This window comes from Schistocerca gregaria, unplaced genomic scaffold (genome assembly GCF_023897955.1).
Source record: "Schistocerca gregaria isolate iqSchGreg1 unplaced genomic scaffold, iqSchGreg1.2 ptg000255l, whole genome shotgun sequence".
NCBI lineage: Eukaryota > Metazoa > Arthropoda > Insecta > Orthoptera > Acrididae > Schistocerca > Schistocerca gregaria.
Genome location: NW_026061761.1, coordinates 1,713,290 through 1,728,894, shown reverse-complemented (window position 1 = coordinate 1,728,894; position 15,605 = coordinate 1,713,290). Strand labels below are relative to the sequence as shown.

Sequence of the window (15,605 nt, the reverse complement as noted above, 5' to 3'; positions counted from 1 at the left end):
TTAAGTGCAGCAGAATATTGTCACTATTTGAAGGCACCTCCACCTTACTGTTGTTTGCAAAACCAAATGTAGTTTTGTAGGTGGTTTACAACAACGTTTTTCTAATGAAAACTAAATTGTTTGAAGAAGACTCTGTTATGTCAACTTTGCCCTAAATTTGTATAATATTGGAAAGCAGTAGGAGGATTTAATTGTATATTCTAAGACAAATTGGTAGGTTATTATGTTCAAAGTTTCATGTGTATCTCAAAATTATTTCCAGAGATATAAAACCCTGAATTATACACTTTTTTCGAGTGTCTATTTTTTCATCTGTCTTTGCTTGAAAGTATACATATGCAAATCACTCAGGAAGCCTTTTGTTATTATTATTATTATTATTATTATTATTATTATTATTATTATTATTATTTCAGTTAAGAGAGTGCACAGTTGTACAAGGCGACCTGGTATTGTTTCTTTCACAAAAAAATTACTGGAGATATTATGTCTGGAAAGTGCTGAAAACACATGGGCCACTGTTGATGGCTGTGCTATAGGGTCAAACAAATGATTGTATCTCCGGAAGTATTTAATTAATAATGGTGTAACTTTACCAACGCACAAAATTTCATCAAAATCCTTGATGGTCATGCTGGAATCTTTAGACCACTTGGTATGAAATGACCCATTAGAATCAGAAATTAAACATAGCTTAGATGATATAGTAGGTATTGAACTATAAGTATTCGAAAATTTTTATTAATTTTGACTTTATTAAACTTTTTTTAATCTATTTAAATTTTGATATTTATAAATGGAAAATCACAATTCACATTTAGTTCTTAAAGATGATCATATTCATTGTTTAAAATGTAAAAAGTTTACGGAACACATAATGCACATAGAGTAACAACGAAAAATGAAAGATAAAGAATTGAAGGTTTTTCTACAATTTGTAATCCTAAAAAGAGTAAATTTGTTTTAAAAAACTTGTAAATGTACAAAGTTCTGCTTCAGCAGTTGCTGTTCAAGGTTTAAATGAATAATAATATTATTCATGAAAATATAATTGATAAATAGTATAAACCAAATAGGAAGAAATTTAGAAAAAAAAATTTTCTTCTTTCAGTATAGATGATTTATGGCAAGCTGATTTGGTTGAAATGGATTCTGGTAATTTAAAAGGCATTTCTGAAAGAAATAAAGGTTATAAATATTTAACAACATTAATTGATGTTTTTTTTTTCAAAATATGCATTTGCTTTTCCTATAAAAGATAAAACAGCTAAAAATATAGTTGAAGCTTTTCAGTAGGTTTATATAGTTTGAAAGCAAAGTAATTTAAAAACAGATAATGGTAATGAATTCTATAACATAGAATTTAAAGAATTTATGAAGAAATATAATGTTAATCACTATTCAACATTTTTAGAACTAAAAGCATTTGTTGTTGAACGATTTAACAGAACACTAGAAGAAAAAAATGTGGAAAAAATTAGCTTTACAAGGAATTTATAAATGGTTATATTCAGTTAAACATCTAATAGATAAATATAATAATACAAAACATTCATCAATAAAACAGAAACCATAGAAGTAAATAATAAAAATAAAAAAATAAGTAATATTTTAAAGAATGACACAGATAAATTTAATATGGTCGATAAAATTGGAATTACTAAACATAAAGGTCTTTTTTAAATAAATTATACAGCTAACTGGTCAACAGAAATATTTGAAACTGTACATGTAAGTTATTCTATTTCAATTATATATAAATAAAAAGATGTGAAAACAATTTTTTTGAACAAGAACTACAAAAAACTAAATATCAAAGTGTATACTTACTTGAAAAAGTTTTAAAAAGTAAGATAATAAGGTTTATGTTAAATGGTTAGGTTTTGATAATTCACATAATAGTTGGGTAAATAGATAAAGTAATTGTTAATTAAGTCCAAAGCCTGCTTTAGCTGATGCTAGTTCTATAAAGTATTAATTTACTTGTTTAGTTTAACAATAAGTTACGTTTTAAATGAGTATCAAGTATTTCTATCAAATTTTGAATTACCACATATTTTCATTTAATTAATTCATCTTGTATTTTAATACTTTCATCTTTCATTTTAATTCTATCATCTTTCATTTTAATTATTATATTTTTTAATTTATTTAGTCTTTGTAGATTTCGTATACAATAATCTTTATGTTTTATTTGACTTTTCGAATATTTTATTTATCTTTGTAAAAAGATCCATTTTTATAGGTTAATTTTATATATAAACAATTATTTATTTTATATAGAATAATTTTATAATTTTATAACTTACAATGGCCATATTGTAATGTATCTGTTTTATTTTGCCTTACATATATTTTATTATCATGAGGACTTAGTGCTTCTTTTGTGTGCTTGAAGTGTGTATATTTTGTGATTTTCACTTTTAATTATATTAAGTTTTCTATGTTGCTCTATTTTGTTAATCAAACAATCTCCCAAACTTATTCTGATTTTAACAACACATTTTTAATTACTTTAGATTTCTTATTGTCAACTTTATAAGAATACATCTTCGCAATTAAACTAGAAAATTATTCCATTTTTTCCATTACATTCATCTTTCGTTTTACCAACAGCTTTCTTGTTTACTTGTAGTATGCCATATATATTGTCTGTTGCATAATCAATTGTATCAAAGTAATCAATCATGGATTTTATATCTCATAGAAATCTTCAGTTTTACTATAGTAAATATCTTGAAAACATAATTCAAAATTTTCTCCACATTTTGGTTTCATAACTCTATAGCGAAAACCATTCATTAATTCCTTAGATAAAATCAAGTATACTGAATCCAATATAAATATGTTTCTTAAATATAATTTTTGTTTTATTCATGTGTATAGCAGCAAGATTGTCATAAATATATTTTTATATTTAAAGTTTGTTTAAGCTACAAGTTTATCATATACTTTACTATTTAAAACTAATTCTATATCTTGTCTGTATCTTATATTTCCATTGTTTTACCAAATACAGAATTATTTATTAATTTATAGAAATCTTTTTCAAAATCATTTGTAGCTTTAGACGTCGACTGTGTGTTTATCTATATAAATCTTTAACCAATAACATTGTTTAAATTTTAAAACTTTATCTGTTTTTGTAAGCTGCATTTCTAAAAATAAATATTGTAAAAGATGTACTTCATAATTATGCATTTATCTAAAGTAGTTATTAATTTACTTTCATTTGTACCTGGAACAAGTTTCGATTCAGGACCTAATGGTAAATCTGTACGTAATTCATGTAACTCATTTGTTTATTCTAAATGTACGTAAAATATATAACTATTTTCAGAATTGTTTGAAATTTCCTTTGTCTTTGTACAATTAATATTATTTAGTTCTTCCCATTTAAATCAATCATATGGTAAATAATGGTTCATAGCTTAACCATATAAATTATTCTCATCTAGATCCATTGTATAATTTGATATTTCTTTATTATTAAAATCTTTTAAATATTTATTATTTCGTTTTACAATTTTTACAACGTTGTGAAATTACACCTCTTACTCCTTTTTCAAACATTAGAAGAATATCATAAGCATATAATATTCAAGTTCTTGTTCAATAATTTTTATCATTGCATCCCAAGATAAACTTGGAACTGAAAATAGCAACAAGGATCTAGATTATATGTTTGTATAGATGCTTTTCTAAAATTTTCAAAAACATCATGTAACAACAAGACATCAGTTTTAAGATGTAAGTCACCAATATTTTTTTTATAGTGTATTTTTCCCAAACTGACTTTGCATGTTTCTGATCTTCATCAGTTATATTACAATCATTTAATAAACTATAAAAATTTTCTTTTGCTGGTAATTGTGTTTCTTCATGTTTATTCCATGAATCCATATATAAATAAACGCCTTTTTAATTAATAAATTAAATAATTCTTTACATTTGATGAAAGTTCATCAAGTGATTTGGCATTGGCAGAAAGTCTGTTCTGGCTGACAGCAAAAGGGGACAGTTAGAATGGAGAGGCGAAAATGGACAGTTCTGGTCTAGACGCCAAAGGGTGTAGTTTGGATTGAGACATGAAAGCGGACAGTTGCTATTTATCCAGCTAGGAAGTGAAACAACTTTTCACGTATTTAATGAGGTGGACTTGTTATCTGCGATGAGATTGTGAATGATTGAACTATGTGAACTGGATATTCGCTCAAGTGTAACAGTAACTCTAATACGACCACTTTCGCTATTAGTTTGCTTTCTGAATAAACATTATTCTTACCAAATCACAACTGTATGGCCTACATCATTTATGGGTTGTTAATTTAGTTCCTGATATTATTATTACTGTTATTATATGTCATGTTAACTTTGTATTTCGGAAACTTGCCATCAGCCAGACAATTTAACCAAGAGGTCACAAGTGTCTAATTTAAGGCATGTAATGCGACACATACGGTTCAACCCCTAGACGAGTTTATGCCAAGACATTTCAATGAAGAGGAACTGCATGTGCGCCCAAACATCAATGGGATGTTAGCTTGCAGAAAGATTCAGGCTGCTTGTCTTCAGCTGAACCTGTTTTTCATGAGACATGTGAAGGGAGGAAGCCGTACCTCACATGAGTGGTTCCACCTTATCCTGTGCTGATACTTTGAAACAACCTAGTTTACCTCTATGAATGTCATACTGCTAGAATTCACGGTACGCTCTGGGCTCCTCTGACAGACTGGTGTCAGCAACTTCGGCTTGTAATTCTGCATGTCTGATCTTTTACACTTTGTGTAAGCAGGGGTGAGCTTTGCTCTTTTTCAGGCACCACGAACTATTAGCTGTGCAAGAGATTCTCAGTGTACAAAACCAGGGAGGAACGATTTTCCTTCATATTTGATATAAAATCGAGCTAGAATTTTATTGCGATGTGGTGTCTTGTTAGCTTTAAATAGTTTTGTCTTTCAATACTGCAGGTGCCAATACCAGTTTCTCTCATTTTTAAGTGTGTGCTGCAGTCAAACGTTGGTATTGTAGTATTTAGTTGTGTTCCACTGGGCACTGTGTAGTTTATGTTATGGACTGTGACTTCATGTAAATCTGCACTAGACTCTGTGCTACTGCTGTTAATAAACTAAACCCACAATTTTGACTTCCTTCAAAGAAGAATTGTATTGACAAACTGTATATTGTCAATGTACATAACCCAATGGTATACAAGGTGTGTTCTAAAAATTCCAAAACTTTGTCCACAAAATTTTTCTGCTCTTACCTTTTGCTTACTTTGCACGGTCTCCTTCGAAATTCTCTCCTCCACAACTGATACACCCCTCCTGTTACCAGTTCCCATAGGTGTCTCGATACGCCTCTTCCCACATTGCACAAAGTGCCATCTGCAGATTTTCTTTTATCTCGTCTGTTGTTCCAAATCTTTGTTCTTCCAACAGGGTTTTCAGCTGTGGAAATAAATAAATAAAAGAAAAACTGTCCATATGGGCCAGGTATGGAGATTACTGAGATTGAGACAGCACAGTGATTTCGTTTTGTGTGCAACAGTCACACGCCAACAGAGGTAAATCTTCGGGTGCATTACCATCATGCAAAACTCACGAGTTGTCTCGCCACATTTCAGTGTGTTTCCTTCTCACATTTTCTCACAGCCGTCACAACGCGTCCTGATAATACTATCGATTACAATTTGTCGCTGTAGCCTGAATTCTAAATCCTTCAGAGTCAAAGAAAACTATCAGAATGGCTTTGACATTTGACCTGATGTGATGAGATATTTTTTGTCTTGGAGGACGTCTTCTGACCCATTGTGAAGATTGAAATTTTGTCTCATCATCATAACAGTAGGCCTACATATCATCACCAGTTATGATTCTCTTGATGAACGCCTCGTTCTCATTTGTGCAGTCTGAAAGTTCTTCACAGAATACAAGGTGAAGGTCTTTGTGGTCTCGAGTCGTGGATGAGCTTGGTGGCAACATAATGCATTCCAGTATGCTGTGTCAGGATGATCCAACTGAAGTGTTATGTTCGTCTGCAATGTCTCGCACAGTCCATCTTCCACTGGCACGCAAAATTTCACTGACGTCCAAGAGTGTCGGTAGATGTTGAAGGGCTTCCTGAACAAGGGTCGTCTTTTAACTTACATCTGGACATTTTTAAACTGTGTGAAATATTCCTAACTCTGAGTACATCTTAATTACTCATCAGCATGGGCATCGTGCACCGTTTTGTGTGCCTCTGTAAAGGTTTTCTCAAGTTTCCCGCAAAATTTAAAGCAGATGCATTGCTCCTCTAACTCTGCCATCTAGAAATTCACAAACGGTGCAAAACGATGTTCTCCTCAATACAGTGTTGAATAATAGCTAGCAGGCATACAACACTGAAACTTCCAGCAGTTACACATTAAACATAGGTGTCTGCAGGATGCCAACTCTTATTTTACTTCAATGTGCCATTGTTTGGAAATTCTTAAGTTTTTAGAACAGACTTCAGTAACTTCTGTGAATTACAACGTCCCAACACAGAAGCTCAACATAGAAAGTGACACTTTAAAATAACATTTGCCACTTTACATCGTATATTTTTAGGACACATGAACCTCTCCGAAGTAAGTGGACAATACCCAGAATGCGTGTATTCATGTCCGAGCAGGTACTTCCTCTCACAGAGTTGCTGCAATCATCATTCCATCTCCGAGGCAGACGTCGTCCCCGAATATGGCGCGACAAAGCAAATAAAATAAGACTAACGAGATAGCTAAGCCATTACATATGATATCTCATTGTTGAGTTCATCAGTAAGAGACATAGGGACACACATCACTCCCGAAGTGGTACATAATGTGATAGTCGTTTTGGACAGATGCTTTTTAAAATATGAGTTTTAAAATTTCTGCTTTCCGTCTCCTGTCTTCACCTTCGACACCAGGTGAATCAGTGAGGAATGTAAAGGAAGAATTGTATCCATTGATTGATTTGACATATGGCCAGAACTTTCTAGAATATTCTGATTGTGAAAATTACAGTAGGCTTCACATGTCTCTCTTCTCTTACAGAATCATAAGTTGATATCAAGTTTTCTCTGACAGTTTCTCTGCAGTCTCTCCTCTAGTGGGAGTGCAGTAGTCATTGTTTCCACAACATTCTCCAGTGATGTTGATGCTGCTGCTGCTGTTTCTGTTCTTGAGGTGGTGGTGGTGGTGGTGGTGGTGGTGGTGGTCTTCAGTCCAAGGACTGATTTGATACAGGCCACACACACACACAAAACACACACACACACACACACACACACACACAATAAACAGGATGTGTTGATGCTTCAGGATCCATCCTCTCAACCATTCCTTTCTTTCAGTCAAAGTGTGCACCATGCAAGTTTTACTTCTGAATGAGGCTACACTCAAGACAAGACCTCCTAATCCTTAAATTTAATTTACATGTTAACAAATCCCGCTTTTTCAGGAATGCTTTTTGTGCCATTGGTGTGTACATGTTATATACTATCTGCGTTGGCCACTGTCAGTTATTTTGCATCCCAAAATTAAAACTCATCTCCAACTTTTAAGGTCTGATTTCGTAATTACCTGATTTAATACTGCTACATTCCATTCCATTACATGTGTTTTACCTCTGTTGCAATTCATATGAAAATCTCTTTTCAATGCCCACTACCTTCAACTTCTCTTTAAAGTTATTTTGTCATGTCTGACACAGTTGGTGTCATTGGCAAACTCTGAAGTTTTTAATTGTTTTGTACCTTAAAGCAATTCATAATCGATGCAAACTGTGTTTATTTCTTCTCGCTGTCCTTCAGTTATCTCTCCTAACTTCTTCTTGGTTTCCTTCACTGCTTGATGAACATGCAGACTGAATAATGATATTTTGGAAAAGGAGAGACGCCTACTGGCTGCTCTCACTTTTTGTCATTTTTAGGATTCCAGGCCATGTCAGTAAAAACAGTGGTTTATTTCTCTCCTTATTGCCAGGAACATTTTTTTCCACATCATTCTTCCAAGAAACTACTGAAGAAAATCATTGAAATGTAATTGAAAGAGATGACTGATAGAATACTATTCATGGTGAAAGTAGTTTTGAAAGCAACTTCCTTGGGTTCTGCATATCCAGCTGTTCACCTTGGTGGCACAAAATGCCAGATTTCAGGGATGATTTTATATGAAAGGGGAATAATAATATTGATTCTTGATGTCCCCTGGACCACAGTTGATTTTTCGGTTTATTAAGTGATACATTCTGTACAGTGAAGGACTGCTTAACTAACACAGAGTATGGCTTTGGTAAAATAAAAGTGACATAAGTAAGTGCGTAGCAGTAATAACAATAATAATAGTAAAAGTTTGTCTCATAACGCTTACACACTATATCCCCACTGCCTTCTTGGAAAGCTTTGCTCCCGAAGCTATGAAGGACATAATACTAACACCTAGCAAATGGGGTGTTGTCCTACACAAAATGAAAACCAAACATCATCTCTATGGAGCCGGTGTGGCCTGACAGTATGTACAGTGTTGCATTATGAAACTGTATGTGTGACTCAGAGTGAGTAATGAATGAACAGTGTAGCACCGTTATTAAATAACGGTTTGTACACCGGGGACAGACCGAATGGTGCAGCACTGTTTAAACTGACTGGCCTTGTATTTCTGGAGAGTGAAGGATCCGTTCGTCATATGGCCATCCCAATTTAGGTTTTCTGTGGTTTCCCGAAATTACTACAGGCACACTCCAAGATGATTGCTACAAAAATGCCTGTCCCGTCCTAGTCAGATCAGATTAGTATGTATGTAATTTCCTGTATACGTAGTGTGCCAGGAGTAATGGTCAGTATTTGGGGATACGACGGGTTTTTATCGTTCGAGGGGAAAATGGTCTGTTAAACTCACAATCTAAAACGCACACCGTAAGAGCTGTGTGCTCTTGTTCGGTAGAGGAGATGTGTTTTGCAGAAGTGCAGATGAACAAGCGCTCATAGCACTTAGGGTTTACACTGTAGAGCCCATATTTAGTAGACATTATTTTCTTATTTTGGTAAACTCTACCATCTCTCAAAGCATGGAAAGCAAAGAGGTAGCAGTAGGAGAGATTTGCTTCGTCTTGATAGAGATGAGGTGCTCGTAGCAATTCAGGTGTACCTATTTTACGACTAGAGGTAGTGTTCATTAGACTGTTTTTGCTTTGAATGGTTCTTCCTGTCATTCCCCTGAATATCGACCATTCCTTCTGAGATACCATGTATTTGTATTAGGTTTTTTACTATTCTTAAATTGTAGTACCATCACATGTCCTATATGCATGTAAAAGTGATTTACAATGGAATGAAGAAGCAGCAGCAGCAGCTGCTACTACTACTACTACTACTACTACTACTGCTGCTACTACTTCTACTTCTCTGAAAATTATTTCGAGCAGTTCATGAGCCCACGCGAATAGGAAACGCTTGTGAAAACACACTTGACCTCTTAGCAACAAATAATCCTGAGTTAATAACGAGCATCAAAACCGATTCAGGGATTAGTGAACACAGGGTTGTCGTAGCGAGAATGAATATTGTAATCCCCAAATCCTCGAAAAATAAGCGAAAAATATACCTATACAAAAAAGCAGATAAAAATTCACTTGACACCTAATTGAGAGACAATCTCCACTCATTCCAAATTAATAGTATAAGTTTAGACCAGGTGTGGCTAGAATTCAAAGAAATAGTATCGGCACCAATTGTGAGATTAATACCAAATAAATTAACAAATGACGGAGCTGATCCTCCTTGGTACACAAAACCGGTTAGAACTGTACTGCAGAAACAACGAAAAAAACATGCCAATTTTAAACAGATACAAAATCCCCAAGATTGGCGATCTTTTACAGAAGCTCGAAATTTAGCGTGGACTTCAGTGCGAAATGCTTATAACAGTTTCCTCAACGAAGTTTTGTCTCGAAACCTGGCAGAAAGTCCAAAGAGATTCTGATCGTATGTGAAGCATGTTAGCGACAAGAAACAATCAATGCCTTCTATGCGCGATAACAATGGAGATACTATCGAAGACAGTCCTGCCAAAGCAGAGTTATTTAACACAGCCTTCCGAAACTGCCTTCACAAAAGAAGACGAAGTAAATATTCCAGAATTCGAAACGAGAACAGCTGCCAACATGAGTAACGTAGAAGTAAATATCCTCGGAATAATAAAGCAACTTAAATCACTTAATTAAAGCAAGTCTTCTGGTCGAGACTCTATACCAGTTAGGTTCATTTCGAAGTATGCTGATGCATCAGCTCCATAGTTAACAATCATATACAACCATTCGCACGACGAAAGATCCGTATACAAAGACTGGAAAGAGGCATAGATCACACCAATATTCAAGAAAAAAAAAGTGGTTCAAATGGCTCTGAGCACTATGGGACTCAACATCTGAGGTCATCAGTCCCCTAGAACTCAGAACTACTTAAACCTAACTAACCTAAGGGCATCACACACATCCATGCCCGAGGCAGGATTCGAACCTGCGACCGTAGCGGTCTCGCGGTTCCAGATTGTAGCCCCTAGAACCGCTCGGCCACTCCAGCCGTCAATATTCAAGAAAGGTAGTAGGAGTAATGCACTAAATTACAGGCCCATGTCGTTAACGTCGATATGCAGCAGGATTTTGCAACATATATTGTGCTCCAACATTATGAATTACCTCGAAGAAAATGGTCTATTGACACAGTCAACATGGGTTTAGAAAACATCGTTCTTTTGAAACACAACTAGCTCTTTATTCACGTGAAGTGTTGAGCGCTATTGACAAGGGACTACAGATCGATTCCGTATTCCTGGATTTCCGGAAGGCTTTTGACACTGTACCACACAAGAGGCTCGTAGTGAAATTGCGTGCTTATGGAATATCATCTCAGTTATGTGACTGGATTTGTGATTTCCTGTCAGAGATATCACGGTTAGTAGTAATTGACGGAAAATAATGGAGTAAAACAGAAGTGATTTCTGTCGTTCCCAAGGTAATGTCATAGGCCCTTAGCTGTTCCTTATCTATAAAAACGATTTGTGAGACAATCTGAGTAGCGGTTGTTTGCAGAAGACGCTGTCGTTTATCGACTAATAAAGTCATCAGAAGATAATAAAAAACTGCAAAACAATTTAGAAAAGATATCTGAATGGTGTGAAAAGTGGCAATTGACCCTAAATAACGAAAAGTGTGAGGTCATCCACATTAGTGCTAAAAAGAACTCGTTAAACTTCGGTTACACGATAAATCAGTCTAATCTGAAATTCGGAATTTGAACTATATACCTAGGTACTACAATTACGAACAACTTAAATTGGAAGGAACACATAGAAGGCTAACCAAAGACTGCGTTTCATTGGTAGGACACTTACAAAATGTGAGATATCTACTAACGAGACTGCCTACACTACACCTCTCCGTCCTCTTTTGAATACTGCTGTACTGACGGAGTACATTGAAAAAGTTCAAAGAAAGGCAGCACGCTTTGTATTATCGCAAAATATCGGAGAGAGTGTATCAAAATGATACAGGATTTGGGCTGGATATCATTAAAGGAAAGGCGTTTTTCGTTGTGACGGAGTCTTCTCACGAAATTCCAATCATCAACTTTCTCCTACGAATACGAAAATATTTTGTTGACACCGACCTACATAGAGAGGAACGATCACCACGATAAAATAAGGGAAATCAGAGCTCGTAAGGAAAAATATAGGTGTTCATTCTTTCCGCGTGATGTATGAGATTGGAATAATAGAGAATTTTGAAGGTGGTTCGCTGCCAGGCACTTAAATGTGATTTGCAGAGTATCCTGAAACAGCGCAGACACTGAAATTCACAAGCGTTTCTTTGTGATATTGCATTCATCAGTTTAGAAAATGTTTGTCGGTAGGATACCGTGTTTGTGATATGGCATTGTCGGCTCATTTGGGATATGGCATTGTCGGCTCATTTGAAACTTTTCTTCTATTTGCAGTTTATTTCGAGCGAACTGCTGAAAGAAGAAGAGTCGGAGTTGGAGTCAGACAGCGGCATTTCAGACGAGTCTGCAGCACAGGTAATGTACTGTATGCCACAGGTTCTTTTTAAAAAAAATGTTGTGCAAGTAATCGAATACTAATTAGTCAGTTCATTATTTCAGTTCCCTGTTGTTGGGGGAGAGGGGCAGGGTGTTCTGGCATGTGCGTGCTGAAGAATAATAGGAACGGATGAGTAATGTGCAGAATTACTTCAAAATAAAAAAATGATTGTTGAAGGGGAACCATCTTTGTTGAGATTTATGTTATTTTGTCTGTCCTAAAGTTTTGTACAAGAATTGTTATCGTGGGAATTTATATCAGTGGCACAACTCCAGCTTTCTTCTTCTTTTATTAATAATAGTAATAATATTTTATCTTTGCATTGACCAACAAGGACATGTAACGACATGAATTTCTCATCCATATTCACTGCTTCCTGTTTTTGTCAGTTGTTATGTTTCTTCTCACCCATATTCTCTCAGCACTTCTTCTGTTTATTATTTATTTTGTTTTTGTCTCAACAGGCTACTTCATTTAGTATTTTATTCTTAAAATATTTTCTTTCCGTGTTTTTAATATTTCTTTGCAGGTATTTTTTTATTTATGGAATTCCTGGTATTATCGGTTTCTTTTTCTACAGATTCACAAGTATTTGTTTTGTTAGCCTTCTCTCATTCATTTGGTACATATGCCCAAAGAACAGTCAGGGTTTCAGGGTTGTCACAAGTTCTACAATTCAGAGAACATCAGGACATTTCAAATGCGGTAGGGAAATGTAAGGGAAATTCGGGCAGAACACGAAAATCTCGTTTCAGCAACGAAATTGTCGGTTTACAGAGACACTCGCGTCGTCGCAGGCTGCCGAGAGACGCCCCCCCCCCCCCCCCCCTTCAGCACTGACCGACCGAGCACTCCGCCGACTCGCATTTGGCGCTGCCTCGACCGTTCGCAACTACATCTGCATCTACTCCGCAATCCACCCAACGGTGTGGACGGATGGAACTTTACTTCTATAGAAACCGCTCGCTGATTGGCTGCTATCCTACTGTGGCCATGAAACCTCAGTGCTGATTGGCTGTATCATCACTACACTGTAGACCGCTCTTGATTTCACCTTTCAAAGCTCGTGAGTCTTTGCTTATTGTGGTTACGTACAATACTTCTCAGCCAGCAAGGCAGCACATCAAGCGATTTCACCTGATTTGTTTATTTTGATTGTTTCTCTGGGTTACGATGTACTGCGTTGCTACACTGGCTGAAAAAGGGGGTTTGTAATTTGGACGCTGACTACGATGAATAATGTAGCCGACACATGAGCAGTTATGTCTCACTGCCTTTTCCTTTCACTTTGCATAAACCCCCCCCCCCCATTAATATACATTTGTATCTATATGTCAAGTGCACTATTGTTTAACCTTTCCATAAACCTCGTAAATAGTTAGCAGGCGAACCATCTCTTACTGCTACAATAGTGTACTTTTGAACATCTACGAGCAGTAATAACATAACCACATCTACATCTACATTCATACTCCGCAAGCCACCCAACGGTGTGTGGCGGAGGGCACTTTACGTGCCACTGTTATTACCTCCCTTTTCTGTTCCAGTCGCGGTTGGTTCGCGGGAAGAACGACTGTCTGAAAGCCTCCGTGCGCGCTCGAATCTCTCTAATTTTACATTCGTGATCTCCACGGGAGGTATAAGTAGGGGGAAACAGTATATTCGATACCTCATCCAGAAACGCACCCTCTCGAAACCTGGCGAGCAAGCTACACCGCGATGAAGAGCGCCTCTCTTGCGGAGTCTGCCACAGTAACGGTATCACGGTTACCAAACAACCCTGTGACGAAACGCGCCGCTCTTCTTTGGATCTTCTCTATCTCCTCCGACAACCCGATCTGGTACGGATCCCACACTGATGAGCAATACTCAAGTATAGGTCGAACGAGTGTTTTGTAAGCCACCTCCTTTGTTGATGGACTACATTTTCTAAGGACTCTCCCAATGAATCTCAACCTGGTACCAACCTTACCAACAATTAATTTTATATGATCATTTTATTTCAAATTGTTCCGCACGCATACTCCCAGATATGTAACAGAAGTAACTGCTACCAGTGTTTGTTCCGCTATCATATAATCATACAATAAAGGATCCTTCTTTCTATGTATTCTCAATACATTACATTTGTCTATGTTAAGGGTCAGTTGCCGCTCCCTAAACCAAGTGCCTATCCGCTGCAGATCTTCCTGCATTTCGCTACAATTTTCTAATGCTGCAACTTCTCTGTATACTACAGCATCATTCGGGAAAAGCCGCATGGAACTTCCGACACTATCTACTAGGTCATTTATGTAAATTATGAAAAGCAATGGTCTCATAACACTCCCCTGTGGCACGCCAGAGGTTACTTTAACGTCTGTAGATGTCTCTCCATTGAGAACATCATGCTGTGTTCTGTTTGCTAAAAACTCTTCAATCCAGCCACACAGCCAGCTGGTCTGATATTCCGTAGGCTCTTACTTTGTTTATCAGACGACAGTGCGGAACTGTATCGAACGCCTTCTGGAAGTTAAGGAAAGTGGCATCTACCTGGTAGCCTGTGTCTAATATTCTCTGGGTCTCATGAACAAATAAAGCGAGCTGAGTCTCACACGATCGCTGTTTCCCGAATCCATGTTGATCCCTACAGAGTAGATTCTGGGTTTCCAGAAATGACATGTTACGCGAGCAAAAAACATGTTTTGTAATTCTACAACAGATCGATGTCAGAGATATAGGCCTATAGTTTTCCACATCTGCTCGACGACCCATCTTGAAAACTGGAACTATTTGTGCTCTTTTCCAATCATTTGGAACCTTCCATTCCTCTAGAGGCTCGCGGTACATTGCTGTTAGAAGGGGAGCAAGTTCTTTCGCGTACTCTGTGTAGAATCGAATTGGTATCCCGTCAGGTCCAGTGGAGTTTCCTCTGTTGAGTGATTTCAGTTGCTTTTCTATTCCTTTGACACTTATTGCGATGTCAGCCATTTTCTAGATCGTGCGAGGATTTGGAGAAAGAACTGCAGTGCGGTCTTCCTCTGTAAAACAGCTTTGGAAAAAGGTATTTAGTATTTCAGCTTTACGCGTGTCATCCTCTGTTTCAATGCCATTATCATCCCTGAGTGTCTGGATAGGCTTTTTCTATCCACTTACTGATTTAACGTAAGATCAGAACTTTCTAGGATTTTCTGTCAAGTCGGTACATAGAATTTTACTTTCGAATTCACTGAACGCTTCATGCATAGCCCTCCTTACACTAACTTTGACATTGTTTAGCTTTTGTTTGTCTGAGAGGTATTGGCTGTGTTAAAATTTGCAGTGAAGCTCTCTTTGCTTTCTCAGTAGTTTCCTAACTTTGTTGTTGAACCACGGTGGGTTTTTCCCGTCCCTCACAGTTTTACTCGGCACGTACCTGTCTAAAACGCATTTTACGATTGCCTTGAACTTTTTCCATGAACACTCAACATTGTCAATGTTGGAACAGAAATTTTCGTTTTGATCTGTTAGGTAGTCTGAAATC

At 36.4% G+C, this 15,605-nt stretch overlaps 1 protein-coding gene across 1 annotated transcript in view; it reads left to right on the top strand.

The window, feature by feature from the left end:
• Nucleotides 1-15,605, top strand: part of LOC126305113 (uncharacterized) — a 270,465-nt gene that overhangs the window by 160,144 nt on the left and 94,716 nt on the right. The window contains exon 5 of the mRNA XM_049992021.1: nucleotides 12,001-12,081. Coding sequence (XP_049847978.1) covers nucleotides 12,001-12,081 — 81 coding nt within the window. The remainder of the gene's footprint in view (nucleotides 1-12,000; nucleotides 12,082-15,605) is intronic.